Consider the following 16,909-nt stretch of genomic DNA (forward strand, 5'->3'; position numbering starts at 1 on the left):
GCTTTTGAACACATGTAACATGGGCTGTTAGAGAGGTCAAAGGGCAAATATTCTCTTGACAAGTTTTTTTTTCTCTTCACCTACAACTCTTGTGGACAGGAAAGGTGAGGTAGGTATATTGGAAAGAATATGAGCCAGAAGCAGATACTTTGCTCATGCTTGTTTGGTTGCTGTTACTTAAGTGTTAAGTGATCTGAAGATGTCAAGCCTTTCATGAAAACTCTAGGTTGTGAGCTTCGACAGCATGGCTGGGTTGCTTGTTCCACACTCCCACAACCCTTACTGTACAGAGAGGATTCTTGGTATTAAATGCACTTCCCTGTGGTTTCCACTCCTGTCCTGTGGCTTATCTTTGCCACAGCCTGCCTCTTGATGATTAATATTCATAGTGTGCCTTTGTAACTGGAGCTGCCTCGCATGCTTAGCGATGGAACTAAACATCTAACCAGGCAGGGAAATCCACTGGGTAGTTTGAAATCCACATAAAATATTACAGTACCGACAGTGCTTTTTTTTCCTCCACCATTTGACTCGCTAATTCTTAGCGTTGTTTGAAGTGTCTCAGTCAAATCCCTTAAAAACAACATCCTAAGTTTACTCGTACAAAATCCCTTGAGTAAGGTCTTTTGGCAGATGCTCTGCGTTCATATTTGCTCTTTTTTCTGTCTCTCCATACCAGGAATTATCCCAGTCATCCAGAATGCGTGAGCTTTTTTATGTTCTCTTGTTGACGCTTTTCCTTCTTAAGCTTTCAGTTTTTAGCATCCCACGTCAGTCAGTCTGTCACCTTCCTTAGGGGTTTACTTGTTTTCATTTTCAGCAGCAGCACGAAGACAGATTTCCCCCCAGCTTTATCCCTCCTGGATTTTGTGTTCTAAAATCGGTTTATCTTTTTCATGTTGTTTTTTCTCTCCCTACAGAGTGCTTGCTGGGGATGTACTATATATCTGATCCTCACACTTTAATTTACTGTTCATTTTCTGCGTTTTTAATTTCACATTTCCTGTGAAGCAATTGGGTCTTGTTTTTTCTGTGAGCTTCTATTTGCTGGGCTTGTATTACTGATCAACAGGGAGAGCTCAGTCAGTCAGATGTCACAAAAACATTTTGTCTTGTGTTCTGTACACTGGCTCCCTTGCAGGATTTAAAATGTGCCAATGAAGCTCGTTAAATTTCAAATTATAGACCTACAGCAGTGCTTAAATTTACTGCAATGTCTTGAGCTTAGCTATTTGTGTGAAATGTTCACAGGAAAAATACATGCTTTTAACCAGAAGTGTTATTCATTTTTTGATAACTGATTTTCATAAACTTAATTCAAGATTAAAGCTCCACTTTCTTTGTCCTGAAATGTATTTGGAAGTTTGAAATAGCACAATAAGTTCCAATAATGTATGACTCATGGCGATCCGTGATTCTATACGTATTTTGCAAAGATGACCGAAACTAATAACATTTATATGGTCGTTTGATCTTGCATAAAGAATTAATCGAAAAAACAGCAGTAATTGTCTTTTAAGAACTTGACACAGTTCAACACATTAACATCAAGCCAAAAAAAAAACTGCCTTTTTCCAGCAAGAGTTCAGGGGCACACTGTGGTACGCCACACTGTAGCTGATAGGTTTTCAACACCTTTAAAGTCCACTGGGGACATGAATATTTTGTAAGCATTCGTGTCTGTGGATTGGGTGTCTAGGGCTTGTGGAGGAGTCTTTTCCATGTTAAAGTGATCCCGAAGCCTATCCTTCCATGATATGTTCAAATGAATACTCTCTTCTAAAGTTCTTTCCTTGATTCACCACATATCATTTCATTTGGATAAACAACTTATTAATTAACGTGGAATCTGGTAGTTGTCCATCAAACACAGCCACAAAGCAAGTTTGCAGAGTGTCCTGGAGCCTTATGGAGGTGAGAAATATGGGACAGAAGCCGTGTGAAAAACCTGCTTTTATCACATTGAGGCACATTGATACAAAATCCCCGAAGAGCATTATAGGCTCACAGCTGTAGTGAAGACCCTTCCATGACCAGGTGAAGTCCATCTCGTTTCTCGATGTGTCTGAAGTAATTACAATAGTTTACCGTGTGCAATGAAGGAGGGCTATTGGAAGACATGTAAGGGACTCAAAAAGGGACAGTGGCTTAGTGGTTAGGATTACTGCCTAGTTAATTTGTACTGGAAGTGACCTAAACAAGTGTGGTACTCTAAGATACACTTTCAGCTCCCAATACAATGTGTGACTGTGCGTGCAGAAAGGCTCTGTGTTTCATCAAGGAAGAGAAATACCATCCACCAGTCCCTTGGGGAGGTTATTATCCCTCATATGAATAATGCAATAAAGGATGTTGCCCAAGATGCATTAGGGTATTAATTGGATTAAAATATTCAGAAAAGCAAACAAAGTATTCTTTAATACGCAGTCCATTGTATTGCAAGAAAATTGTGTCGTTACATTCAGTTCTCAAATGAATTTTGAGGTAAACGATAGGGATTGTTGTATTTTAAATTTGGTTTAGACTTTTACAAGAATATGGACCTGGAGAATTCCAACACAAAAGGTGAGTGCTTTTTTTCCAGTGCTGACATTAATTTTTGCTGCTAAAGCAATGCCAGTAAATAGAACAGACAGCAGATGAGTGAGTTATATGTAGAGAACTGCAAAAGTCCCTCTTAATGGCCCTGGGTTCTTAATGTTTGATACGGTCAGTGTGTCTTATTATGAACTGATAAATTAGACTCCAGGGGCTTTTTAATCCTACTCCACTGGTTCATCTAGATTACTCATAACGTCTCCCATCCATGTGCATCCTCAACAAGATGTCAGTGTGCATTTGTGAGATTTATTGATGGCAGGTTTTATTGAACTAGTCATCCATTATGCAGATCCTGTACAACATTGACGGCATAGGTTTACAGTCTCATTTTGAACTTGAACTGTTTGTGCATAACTCCCCACCCCCCTGTGCTGTTGTAAATGTTTCCTTGATGTCTTCCAGGAAAACCCTGAGATAAATGCCAACAGCCAAGAAAATATTGCCCTAAATAATTTGCAGAAAACGTTTCATCACTTTTGCAAAGTATATGCCCTAAACAACCATATGACACATAACATGATCACTTTGCTTTTGCAGTTATCCCAGTAATATTCTGGCATACAAATACTTTGTAGAACTGTATTGCACACCTCTTCTTCATTGTGAGTTTTAGAATTTGCAGAAATGGAGAGAATGCTAGTTTGAGCCATTTCAATTTTTATGAAAAACTAAATTCCTATACACATTGAACATGACGACACAATTTTGAGATTATCTGTAATTGGGTAACCGAAATGAAATGACTGAGCCATTTCAGAATTTATACATCAGCCAACACCAGAGTGCTGTGTAGAGGCTATCTAATGCATCTCCTGCATCACTGCATTTCTGATACCTGAAGTACATTTCCTAGGCCCTTCTAAATGATCTGAAGATTATACTGTACCGGCCATATTAGTGTGGGTGTCTGTTGGTGTACACGTGTTTATGTGAGAATAGATTTTAGGATGACTAAGAAAATGCATGCAATTGATCTATTTCTATTTATGGGCAGTGGTTATCATTGCTGTCATACAGCGCTGTGGCCCAGGGTTCAGTTCCGGAACTGGGGTACTGTCTGCATGGAGATTTTGTATTTTCTCCCCTTGCTCCTTGTTCCTCCAGGTGTTCCAGTTTTGTCACACAGTCCAAAAATGTACTTGTAGGCTAGTTGGCTTCAGGGTAAATCGGTCCTGTTACGAGTGTGTAAATGTCTGTGTTTGTGTCTGGTTGTGCCCTGAAATGGGCTGATGTCCTTTTCGGGGTGCATCCTGCTTTGTGCCTGTTGTTTACTGGGATATGGTCTGGCTGCCCTGTGACCCTGAATTGGATAAAGAGATTACAAAATTAATGGATGATTTATTCACAAATATTACCTGTAAAAGTGTCTCGTTTTGCACCTACCAGTACCTGTGACCTTCGGCTATCACCTCTGCTGTTTGTTTCCTTCCAGGATTCTAAGGGAACAGTGGATTCGCGCCAGATACGAAAGAAATGAGTTTGTCTGCGTCGAAAAACAAGAGCCCTATTCTGCAGGTAGGAAGGATTCTTGGATTTGGATTTATTTGGGAGATCCGCAGAGATCGTGACCCTTCCTGTAAGGCGGGGAGCTTGGAATGATTACACTGGCTGACAGAAAGACAAATCTGTTTTCTCAAAGATATCTCATTTCTTCAACTCTAGACTAAAAGGCTCACAGAATCGCAATCTAGAGCAGTAACACTATAGCACGAGGCATAAAATGCAAAGCAAATGCTGTCTGACAGTTTTATAGGTTGTTTTCAATTGCAGAAAATGTAATATTGTGAAAGAGCTGCATTTTTAACATCTAACAGTATCAAAATAGTTGTATCTTCATGTAATATCTGGTTTTATGTTTTGAAAAGCACAGGCTTTTTTGAAGTATTCTCAGTTATTTTATTTTCCATAATCTCAGTTATATGTATTGTGTTTTAAACACATTTCACAGGTAGCATTCCATTCTGTTTTTTCCCCACATTGTTTTAGAGTGAATTCTGTATTCTCACACCAATAGACTTAAAAAAAAGAGTTTGGAGCTCAAGACTTAACTATTCAGACAGAGACTTAAGAAGCCTTCTGTTAGTTCTGCTCTTTGGCTCATCTTCTTATTTCCTAAGTGATGTTGCACTATGTTGACATATCATTAGTGAGAAAATTAATGGGTTTTTGTTTCTGTGGGATGGTGGTCATGTGGGGGCACTTCGAAACAAAATGATTTGACCATTTTAAGAAAAGAGAATTATCTGATGATTTTGGTGTAAAATCTCAGTACTTTCCTGATCCAGTGGTCATGGTCACATGTCCCCATTCCCATCCTTGAGTTTTTTTTCTCCTTTACCAGCAGACACCTGTTAGGGGAAGATGCTGCTTTGTTTTAAAAAAAATCTAAAAACTTCTGGTGCTTCTTGAAATCGGCAAACCATGTTTCTGGTGTTGCAGGATCGAACAGTGGAGCTGTTACTGTCATTTTCCACATATTTTACTATTGTGGTACTTCTTTTCATAATCTTCTAGAAAACCCCCCTACCATGTTCTCCTTTTTAAAATGTCTGCCTTTCAATGCAAGTTGTATTTGTTATTTTATGGCTGCGAGGAAAATACTGTGCTGATGAAAGCGTCCCATCTCTGTATTCATCCAGTGAAAAATCCAGTTTTCTTAGGATGTCTACCATAAGTGAATCGTACTGACAAATACCCTAAATATTAATAAGGCTTTTGGAAATTCGTGACCCTCCCTCTAAAAAAGGGGCAACATAGTATGAACATAAAAGACCAACATTGCTTAAGTCAAATTTACATGGCAACCAGAGTGTCTTTTTTCTCCGATTAGTCTTCTATGAATAAATCTATGCTTACACTGAATGCTTTACTTCACATTTTTTAGAGTAGTGTTTCTGGCACCGATACAGACTGATTAAAGGTTTAGTGTTTAGGTTTGTTTCAAGCCAGAACCTCAAAAGGCAGTCAGCTGTAGCGTGGGAGGTCAGGGAAGGTTCCCTCCTAAGAGACGCCTGTCAGAAGAGTTTGGATGCATTGTCCTGCTCTCTTGTGCTCTCTGTGGGTTTGACTTTGGAGATTAGGGTACAAAACCAGATTCTGGCAGGTACTAGTGTCTGTTTATCCCTTTTTTCCAACCTTTCTTAGCCTTGGAGAGCATGCTGTCTTTTGAAGGCAAGTCTTACATCCATTCATTTTCAAAGAACTCGATCCAGCAAAGGGTTGCAGGGGAGCCACAGACTGTTCCAGGAAGATAAGGGCGTGAGGTGGGATATGCCAGTCCATCACTGGGCAGACAGACACCGACACAAACACGGGCATGCACGCACTCACACCAGGGCCAGTTTTCCCGAAAGCCGGTCAACCTACCAGTGTGTCCAGTGGGAGGAAATCAGAGTACCTGGAGGAAACCCATGTGAACATGGGGGGAACATACAAACTCCATGCAGATAGCACCCCAGTTCCAGAATTGAACTTGGGGGTCCAGTGGTGTGAGGCGGCAATGCTAACCCCTATGCCATGCCTTCATGCCACCCAAAACCATCCATAACTTTGAGAATTTATAGACAGGTGGACATGGACCTTTTTTATTCAGTGGTAGTTCATTCGCCATGTTACAAAAGCCTTTATTCAGTATTCAGAGGTTGTCTTCCATTGTAGACTGAGACGTTAGTCCTTTTATTTTTCTGCGGTATCCAAAAAGTTTAGCAACGGACAAACCGGGAAAGCCCAGGGGGAAACACGGTAACTGAAAATTGACTCTTGCAAATTGAGTTGGGTTACAAGACTTTCAAGAGAAAAGGGAAAATGAAGTGGATGTCTGACACTTTCGTGTGTAATAAATGCATCACCAGCTGCAGAATGAAAAGGGGTGCCGAGGATCTTCCTCAGACAATACTTATTAGCCATGGAAGGATTTAAGACTCTCTTATTACTAATGGGAAAAATAATTATGCCATCTGGAGAGTGTGCACTGTTTCCCTGTAAACTGCGGTAACCTTAAGACCCTTAAGTCCATAAGTGTCACGTTAAGATCTAGTACTAGGAAGACAAAGGGCTTTGTTAATAGTTATATCATTGTGCTCCAGAATATGCATTTGTTTGATATTACTTAAAATGAAATCTGCTGTGGTATAAAGATACTGACCTAACAGCACAGTATGCTTAGCAGACTTCTCAAATACACATAAATATTTAGTATTCAAGCACCGATAAACTGGAGATATTTAATTTAATTCAAAGAATACACTTTAAGGGCAGACCCTGACGAGTCCTACTGTACACATGTTTGTTTAAACATTATGTGACCCAGGGTTAATAGTAATTGGGCTGCATGAAACAACCAATAAATACAAAAAACTAAGAGCAGTGTCCAACTGCAGGGTCCTTAGACTTTCATTATAGGTAGTCACAGATGTTAAGCAGAAATTAGGGGGAACATAAGACAGCTTTGATCTGGAACAGCCAGTAAGCTTTTTTTCCTTGTGCTTACATTACAAATGTTGTGCTTTTGAATAGTTGTGCCTTATCAATGTTTTTTCAGACAAAACTTCAAATGGTGTTTTTTTGGACAATTAACAAACAGTCGATTTGCATCTTCCTGACCACGCAGTGCTGATGGATGATCCGATAATGCATTGAACTCCTTCTATTGAGTTATCTTCAGGACTATGAAGCAGACAGTTTTGATCAATGGAGGTTAACTTAATTTTGCTGCTTCCCTGCTACTTCAGCCTACAAATGTCTTGACCCCAACCCAATAGCTCATCTTAAAAGGATCAATTAAATATCAAGAAAGAAATGTAAAAAATCTGAATGTCAGATCAATTCAGTTCCAAAATAGTTACCTCACCCTGTGTGCTTTTGTGGCATTTGAGTTTGAGTCCATGTTTTTTTTTTTCCCCCATTTTAAAAAGTAGTGTCCAAAAAATGAATTTCATTCATGTCAATAAAGAAATTACATTTTCAATTAGCCTGGGGTGTTGAGAATGCAGATACAAGAATGCGTAAAGCTTGCTAGTCTCCTTTGAGGCTTACGGGAAACAAAGTTAAATGAACAGATTCCAGATGTTGTTCTTGCTGCTTGAAGAGGTTCTTAAACCTTTTGGGATGAAAAGTGTTGTAGGAATGTAAGAATTCAGTGTGGCTAATGTGTGCAGACATTGGCTGCTATTGTGAGTGGTAGAAGGAATAGGTATTAAATAATTTAATTTCTATTTCATAAACAATGCAGACTATTTATACAAAAATATTGGATGCTTTTACTCCTTGTTGACACAAACAGCATGGTTAAATCCATCCATTGTCTACCCACTTCATCCAGTTCAGGGTCTCAGGGGAGCCAGGGCCTTTCCCAGCAAGCAACAGGCACAAGGCAGGGTACCGCCGAGACAATATGCCACTCCATTGCAGAGCACACACAGACACACACACTCACACCAGAGACAATTTCCCAGGAAGCCAATTAACCTACCAGTAGGTCTTTGGACTGTGAGAGACAAAATTGGGGCACAGCACCAGATACAGTAGCTGACAATAAAAAAACATGATGTTCTGGCATTAGAAAACCCGAGCTCACATGACACATATAAACAACATTTTAGCAAAGCTTTTCAATGTCTGAGCAATTTGAACTATTGAGCAAACGAAATGGACACTTGCTTTTATCAGGAATGTGAAAAGTCGTTGTCAATTAAATTTTCTTTGGACCGGACCAACAGTTAAAACCCCCTGGTTTCGAAAAAAATAAATAAATAAAATAAGCAGAATAAGATGTATTAGAACAACAAGGGATTTTCCACAATTTGTGCTTTGCTAGTAACCTTTTCATCTGAAGAATGGCGTCCCCAGCAGTTTTAGCACAAATGGCTCTGACGTGAATCATCAAAATGATGGAATCTGACTGAGACTCTGACTGAGATGGCCTTTGGCTGTTTATAAGATTCACATTGACTGGAATGCAATGGCAGTGATGGGCCAGAGCTATTCATATTTACAGTGTTCCTCAATTGGTGGGGAGACTTTCTGCCATCGGTCCCTCCCAGCCTGGCAATAAAACTCATTTAGTGAACAAATAGCATTTTGTTGATCTTTGTTCCCTCCGGTTCATCTCCCCCGCAAAACCCTTAAAAAACGGGTTTGTCACAGCATCATGTTGTGGCTGAAGGTGTAGAAAATCATCTTGGTGAATGTCACTGCTTTCCTCCTGAAAGACAACTTTCTTTTGTCATGGACCGTGTGCTGGCGTATGAGGAACGGGTGATTATTCTGGGACAGGGAGGCTCTAAATGAATAGAGGGTTGTCCAAAGGAGGGTTAGAAAAACACACTTTATTTCCCAAACGGGCCTTCTCAGCCACATGCCGTTCCAAGTTCGTTCCGAAGGGGACAGACGAATTTATTTCCTTACTGCCTAAAAGAAACAGATGGTATAACTGTGAGTTTTCCTTCACTGTAGATTATTTTTACGAACAGTGGGCTCATTAACTGAAAAAAGCAAGAACTGGTCAGTCTTAAGGAAATTTGAAAACATTAGACTGATAAGTAACGAAACAATAGTGTGAAAACGGCCTCCTGCTTACATTCTGCTCAAGGACAGACATGAATTGCTGGAGTTTAAAGTGATAGTTCACAGTTAAGAAATAATGGACTGATTAAATTGGTTTCTGGTTCTCCTTACTAGGCATAAGCAAGAATGTGTATTCACTGTAATAAAAATCAAAAGGATGTGTGTATATGAAATATATCACTGTAAATTATTTATACTGTATATATACCAGTAATAAACTACATTACAAGCACTACACAAGCACTAAACATTATTTCTGCAGGAAAGTGTAATAGTGGGCTCAACTTTAAAATAAATGAATCTTACACTAGGTGGAAATGTGCAAAGCTGTGATGTTTATCCCTGACAGCAACCCTTAAAATCTAATACAAGAAACAGTGGCACTCTGTGCACCTTGGGCTGAAATTGTTTGCTGTAACAGTGCAGCTGCCTGCATGGCATTTATTTATTATGGATGAGACAAGCAGAGCCTGCTCTAGAAATAGTGTCCGGTTCCTGATGACATCATTATTAAATGAGAAGGAGATTCTGGAGTGTTTCTGGGAACTAATTCTGCTGTCAGTAGACCCCAGGGAATTTGATATGGATAGTATTTTGTAACATTTACAGTTACTAATAAAAATTTAACAGTCAAGCTGGTGGTTATTTTTTTTCCCTTCAAAGCCACTTTCACAGTGTTTGATTATAATCACATTATGAAGGGGAGCAGAATGGTGGCTGTGGTCCAGTCTGAATTATAGGTCATCATGGGGAACGTGGTGCCAAGTTGGGGTTGGAGCCAGATCATCTGCTTTTCAGAGTGTAAATGTGCTTTGTTTTCTTCTGAAACAGATTTATTTTCAAGCCTTTGCAGTAGAAAGTTTGGTACTGTGTCGGCAGGAGGAGGAATACAATGGAATCCTTCTCTTAATGTATAACTGAGCTGGTTAATAACTTAAATGGACAACAAGTCTTTTTCTGAGGTGACACAAGGAGGCACGTTGGTAGCAGTTGCCCTTGAACTTTTGTTAGCCCCTCTATGGCATTCTTTTAGTGCATGAAACTTAAGCGGTTCGTTTTATTATATTTGTATATTTTAAAAAAAACCTATTGTAAGAACATAAGGAAGAGACCATTTGGATCATTTTGCTTGTGTGGTATGTACTGTACAATAGCAGTTAATCCAAATATCTCATTCAGCCATTTTTTTTTTTGGAAAGATGCTTTTCTGAAGGCTGATCTGTAAGCAAAGCATATTAATCTTGTACTGTTTACGCGAAAGAATGCAAAATGTCAAAGTACGCATCACAATACTGTAGGTGTTTTTCGGCTTCCTGTTAAAAAAAACTTTCTCTTCAGGTGCCATTAGCAGTATGTGTAAAGTACATGTCTAAACCTGTCACTTCAGCATTTCCTTCAAAAATCAGACTTTTTGTAGATTTGGAAGTCAGAGGAAACATTCAGGTCTTAGACAAGCTATAGCCAGAATCCGAATCCGTAATCACTTACTGAAACGTCAGTGTGCCTCTATAATAAAACTACATCTCCGTTCCGATATTGATGACCATCATACAGTATTGCCATTCACACTGGGAATACCATGTTTCCTGTACCAGCGGTCAGGGAAAGTTACTTTCGTTTCTGAACTTGCTTGCCGTCTGCCATCTATCCATCCATCCGTTTTGCACCGGCTTCATCCAGTTCAGAGTCACGGGAGCCTGTCCCAGGGTAAGGCAGGGTATGTCCTAGAGAAGTGGTTAGAAAATGGGTGATGGATCTGACCGCTGTGCAACCAGCAAGCTTGTAGATTAATTGGATTTTCAGCATCTGGCAGTAGCTGTGCGTGGGTGCTGGGAGATCTCTGGGTGGTGGTGTCAGCCTGTGACAGCAGAGCGCCAGGCTGCACAACCACTTGGCCTGCCTGCTGGCCCTCGGCCCAGTTTCCCAACAGAAGCTGATTCAAGGCAGTGCAGGAAGGGGAGGTGGAGCCTTTGTCCGACAGTTGTGATGGAGTGAGCTGAGAAGAGGGTTCTTGCTTGCAAAACTTGCCATAAATGCCACATGCAGGATGTTTTGTGCAATCCTTTTTTTTTTTCATTGTTCGATTTTGTGTGTTTAAATATATTGCACCTCCATTTACAATTTCTAATCCACTTATCCAATTCATTGTTGTTGGGGGCGGGGAGCCTATCCCAGCAAGCAGTAGGCATAAGATGGGGTACATCCTGGATGGGGTGTCAGTCTACTGCTGGGCAGACAGACACACATGCAGACATGCACACACTCCCACCAAGGCCAGTCTTCACAGAAGCCAAGTATCCCATCAGTATGGTAGGGCTGTAGAAGGAAACCAGAGCATCTGGAGGAAACCCACATGATCATAGGGAGATCATACAAACTTTTATCAGTGTTTAGAAGTGTGTTTTATGCTGTGCCACATTTGTAAGGTTTCTTGAAAAAAACTTTAAACAATGCAGTGTCAAACAATTCTGGAGAGGCACAGTGCTGCTTAAAAATATTAGCTAGGCAATCTGACGACACCTGGAGAATGTTAGCTAATAATAATAAGCAAATAATCCAATTAGGTCACTCAGCTCAGCTGAGAGGAGAATAAAAAGATGCTGATTTTCTGGAACCAAAATTCAAAATGACTCTGCTAAGCTAAAGCATGTAATGGAAATGCATTCCACAAAGCTAAATTACATATATTAGTGTTTTAAAACAGGAAGAGCTGTTTACAATAAATCAGGCTCTCGGAGCTCACAGCATGGACAACTTTGACGTTTTCTTGTGATGGATGGCAAGACAGCTCAACCACTTCCATCATTACTTGATTAATGACAAGCTGAAGCAGGTAACAATGGCGGAGTCCACTCTGTGTCTGTAGAGGAGTCTGCATGTGTCTGTATCTAAAGAGTGACAATATCTCAACAGAAAAGATTGGATACTGTCCTCCCCAGGTTTATGGCTTTTGCTGGCTAATCATTTGCAGGCTGCCTTAAACTCATAAACATGACATCAGACTTGAAAGTGCCATCTCACCTAGATTGGCTTTGATATCAGCTTAACTGATACCAGTTTCACTTTGAAGATTTGCTGAAGACAATCAACTTATTGAATTGAATTTACGATAACTTTATGACAACAGGCACCCAAAATGGAGAATGAGTGTTTTAAAAGCACCAAAGACAAACAAACCTCAAAAGAAAAAAAACGGAGACCCCTGCATACTTGTACATGCCTCATTATCTTACCAGACAGTAACGCCTTGAATTTTTAATAGTTGATTGATTTTTTCTTCTTGAAGGCTGAAGTGTTTGCCCCTCATGAAATACGGTGAACAACTCATTGACATATAGGTAATGTAAATCTGTGCAGGCCAGAGGCATGAGACTGTAATGCAGATAATGGTATTCCTTAGGACAAATAGACAATGGCTTTTGTGTCTGTCATCAATACCACTAAGTGATCTCACTCCCTTTATAATGGCTGGCCTTATGAAATATTAATGAAGTTGTCTAAGCCTTGACAACATACTTGTGGAAAGAGTCCAGGTTAATCTCTTGTAGCTTCGAGGGTGAAAGAATGTTCCTAAAATTTCTAAAAGATATCTTAAAATTATTCGAGAGAACTTCTGTGTGGTCTAAAGTTATTACAGACCAGAGGTCAGTTTAAAAAAGAATGCTGGAGATGCTGTAAAAATGAATGCTGTAAAATGCTGGAGAGCTTATTTTATTGAACGATGTACACAGCAACAGTGTTACATCAGCCTCAATAAACTTTTGTTATACTTCTGTTCAGACCAATTCACAAGAAAAGCCTATTGGAATTTTTATTTATTTATAATGGTATATTGTATGTGTTATACTGTAAGAACCTGATTTTTGTAATAGCTCATTATCTCAGCTCACAAACCCCATGACTGCAAATGAGAATGAGGAACTGGAGATAGACTCTGCCCTCCAGCATCAACCAGCCCACCTTCCAGCCTCTCACCTCTTAACACATCACACGCAGCACACCCCCACGCTGGATGTTCAGGACTGAATATATTTGTTGGTACATTTCATCATCCTAAATATAGATTGGGTTATTTTTTTATAATACCATTGCAATTTCATTATTATCATCATGTAAACATCTCACAGACATCGCACTAACACCTCTTGATTGGCCTCTCTTTCTGTCCCCTGCTCCCGCCTCTCGCTCCTCCTCTCTCCCAGCCTTTGTTCTCCCGCTACATTACCTTTGCCTACTTCCCTGTCTCTCACACCTGAAGAAGGCTCCATGGCCGAAACGTTGTGTTTTTTTCTTCTTTTTTTCAGCATGGAATAAACCTATTACTTGTTCCTTTGCAGCCTACGCATGATGACGCAGCTAGACATTCAGAAAATTCCCAGAAAGCCAACAATACATCCAATCATGCATTGACTTGATGATCAAAAAATTAATGAAAGCCAACAAGTTAATTAGTACAAATTCATCTGTATATACTTCCTCAGAAGTATATCAGAATTAGTATAATTTTATGTTGAAAATCAGAATTTTGTAGGCTGGTGTGTTAGGCCTATTTGGACAGTAGCACAAAATGTGCAAGAGATAACAAAAAAGTAATGGCAGAAAACTTGACAAACTGATTCTGCATAGTGGGAATGCCCTGCTTCTACAGATCATTCAGATAAAGGTGCTAATTTCAGGCTTCCTTATCTGAATTAGCACAGGATGTGTCTCTGAGGCTGTATTTTCTCTCAGAACCTGAAATGAACAAAAGTCAACCAGCTTCAAAATGGACTCTCCTCTTCTGACTTCTGACTAGAATGTGAGAAACCACATCAGCTGTGGTGAGAACTTTGTCAAGCACTTATGAAACAAGTTTTCCCATGACCCTCACCTCCTAAAGTCATGTAGGCATTATTAACATGACAGGGCCGAGAAAATATTGTGAGAGAGCTGCAGGGCAATACAACTTTATACGGGTTGGTATTTCTGTAATCTGAGTGACATCGCAGGTAGGCAAAAATCAAATTCAAGCAAATATTTGAAGCAAAAAGTGGTGGTCGGAGGATTTAGCCAGGGAGGAGATTGATTTCAGAATTGATTTAGTTTCTCAGAGGGTATTGATTGGTGAGATAATCTGGGGTGAATTATTCATTTCCTTTTACTGGAGAGAGCTCATCCCTGCCAAAGGAGGCAGGCGTGTGCACAGATTTGAGAGGATGTTATTATTATAATTAATTGCGTACTGTGCTGTGCAACTTTTTTTTAATTAATGAAGTACTTGGTGTGGATCCAAAAATAGAAGACAAGATTCATTCTCAGCACTGTAGTTCACCATTAACATGCAGACAGGTGGGATATAATTTATGTTTTATAGTCTACGCCTTTAAGTTAACTCCAGTGTTATGTCACTTCATCAACGTAAAAATATACTACTGCACCTTCAGGGCTAACATTTACAATGGATGAATGTCCACTGGGAACAGATTATAGATTAAAACGTCTTTTTTAAAATTAAAATGTAATGTTGTAATGTAAATTGAGATGCCCCTTTATTCAAGATCTAAATATTATTTTGCTCAGTGAATGTGCTCTGTTTTTCCTTGTTATGCATGTGTATTTAAATTGAACCCTGCTGTTAATTTCCTTGCAGGATACAGAGAAGGGTTTCTATGGAAACGAGGGAGAGACAATGGACAGTTTTTAAGCAGAAAATTTATTCTGTCTGAGCGCGAGGGAGCCTTGAAGTACTTTAACAAACATGATGTAAGTATGCAAATTGTACAGTATCAAAGCAGTTTCCATAATGGCAGTTTATCCTTGTTTCACCTTTTTAGCACAAGTCATTGGTAGAAATCCCCCAAAGATGGCAGATTTATCTACCAGCAGACTGATGCAGTTTAATTGTTTCGCAGGGCTGTGTGCCAGTCTCTATTCGAAAAGCAATTTCCACCGTAGTTCTGAAAAATGACATGAAAAAAAGAACTACCAGTGTGGGCTCTGAAATTAGAAACCGAGGTGATTTATTTTACTGCCTTGCATGGCGCTCCAATGAAGTGAACCTGTGAGGAACCTAAACAAGAATATTATATGAAGGCTATTTCTGTAACTCTCTCTGAGGGTCTAAAAGGTCTAAAAAAGAGAACAGACCAAATTATCAGGGTATAATACTGTGCCAAACAAGCTATTGTGCGTCTTCAGATGCATGAAGAATAAGCATGCTTAGTTTAAAATATCATGAGATTTTAAGTGATAAAAACAGGAAACCACAGGCAGCAGAAAAAAGAAGGCAGGCTGGTGTTCATGATGTGCTAATAATATTATGTTGTCTGTAAAGTGCTAACTGCAAAGCATATCACAATACCTTTTGAACATAAAAGTCTTTTGGATTTGTACAGTAGCATACCTCTGACCTCAAGACACAGCGTGAACAACACTAGGCCATGACTACAAAGTTATTTAAGTCCTCTTTGTTTGTCTGGTGACTACAAGAACCTTCACCATCCACAGTGTGGCATTGTACACCCGCAATAATTTAAATCGTAAATATACTTTTTATTAAGCTCTGTAAGTGAAAAAGCATTTTAGTTAAAGGGGCAGGTCAGATCTTGCTCTCTGTCAGTTACTGCTGTCCCCTGTCAAGATGAATTGCGATATTTTACTGGAAAGAGCCTTGTGCCGAACTGTACTGTAGGAGCTGTTCTTGACCCAGTGCCATGTCCAGAGAAAGCCTCGACTGCACAGAATAAGATGGGCCCAGCTGCCTCCGAGTTGGCCTATTCCAGTTCAGGCCCAGCTTGACAGCAACATGGTCCAGTGTGCGGCAGGAAGACTGGCTGAGTGGTGGCACGAAGGGGCAGGGCCAAGTGCGGGGAGCCCTGTCTGCTGTGTCATCAGGGAGATCAGACTCCACGCCCTGCCTGACAAGGAGGTCCTGCTGTTCACCGTGTGCGGAGAAGCAGAAGGCTTCCCTGTGCTTGTGCACTTCACCCTCTCCTCAGACCTAGCGATTCTGAACTGATATACAACACCTGCAATACACCTGTAGAGAAAATAGGGATAAATAGCAGACAAAAGGGGCACAGTCTACTTCTCCCTAGGACTATCACCTTAACCATTTTAGTTCATTTTCTTTTTACAGGCCGAGAAAAGCAACATTCAAGTACCTGGATTGATTCCTCAGCTAGAGACACTGGTTTACAATTTTGAGTGATCGAAATGTAAATGATATTTTCTAGTAACGCTACCGCTAATTGCTGGAGCAGTCGCACACAATGCTCCCCAATACTTATGATCCCTAAAGATCAGAGTATATTTGTAGGGCTATGTAGTGTAGGTAGCTGAGGTTGAAAAATTGCATTTCCTGGCCTTAAATAGGCTTGAAGCAGTTCTTGTAGATCCACATTAGATCAACAGGGACACAGGATTATTTTTTTTATTCTTTAATATCTGAACACTAGAAACAGATGAGATGCTTGGCATATGTAGTCTTTTAAGCAGTGTCAGTTAAGTTAATCGGTACTTCTAAACCACCTTAATTTAACAGGCTCTGAAGAATAAGGGTGTAAACCTTAACCTTTCACGTCTAACTGTCCTGAGTTTTTCATGTCTCGCATGCAGGCAAGAGAACCAAAGGCCAACATGAAGATTGAAACTCTGAATGCGACGTTTCAGCCCTCAAAAATAGGAAACCCTAATGGCCTGCAGATCACCTACCTGAAGGACAACAGCACTAGGAATATATTTGTTTACCATGAAGATGGAAAGG

The 16,909-nt window shown here is 39.9% G+C and overlaps 1 protein-coding gene across 2 annotated transcripts in view; it reads left to right on the plus strand.

The window, feature by feature from the left end:
* Positions 1-16,909, plus strand: part of LOC148818666 (arf-GAP with dual PH domain-containing protein 1) — a 46,452-nt gene that overhangs the window by 19,082 nt on the left and 10,461 nt on the right. For both annotated transcript variants that reach the window (XM_088936794.1, XM_088936793.1), the window contains exons 4-6: positions 4,034-4,116; positions 14,795-14,907; positions 16,762-16,908. In XM_088936794.1, coding sequence (XP_088792920.1) covers positions 4,034-4,116; positions 14,795-14,907; positions 16,762-16,908 — 343 coding nt within the window. The remainder of the gene's footprint in view (positions 1-4,033; positions 4,117-14,794; positions 14,908-16,761; position 16,909) is intronic.

This window comes from Atractosteus spatula, chromosome 18 (genome assembly GCF_055471065.1).
Source record: "Atractosteus spatula isolate fAtrSpa1 chromosome 18, fAtrSpa1.hap1, whole genome shotgun sequence".
NCBI classification, from domain to species: domain Eukaryota; kingdom Metazoa; phylum Chordata; class Actinopteri; order Semionotiformes; family Lepisosteidae; genus Atractosteus; species Atractosteus spatula.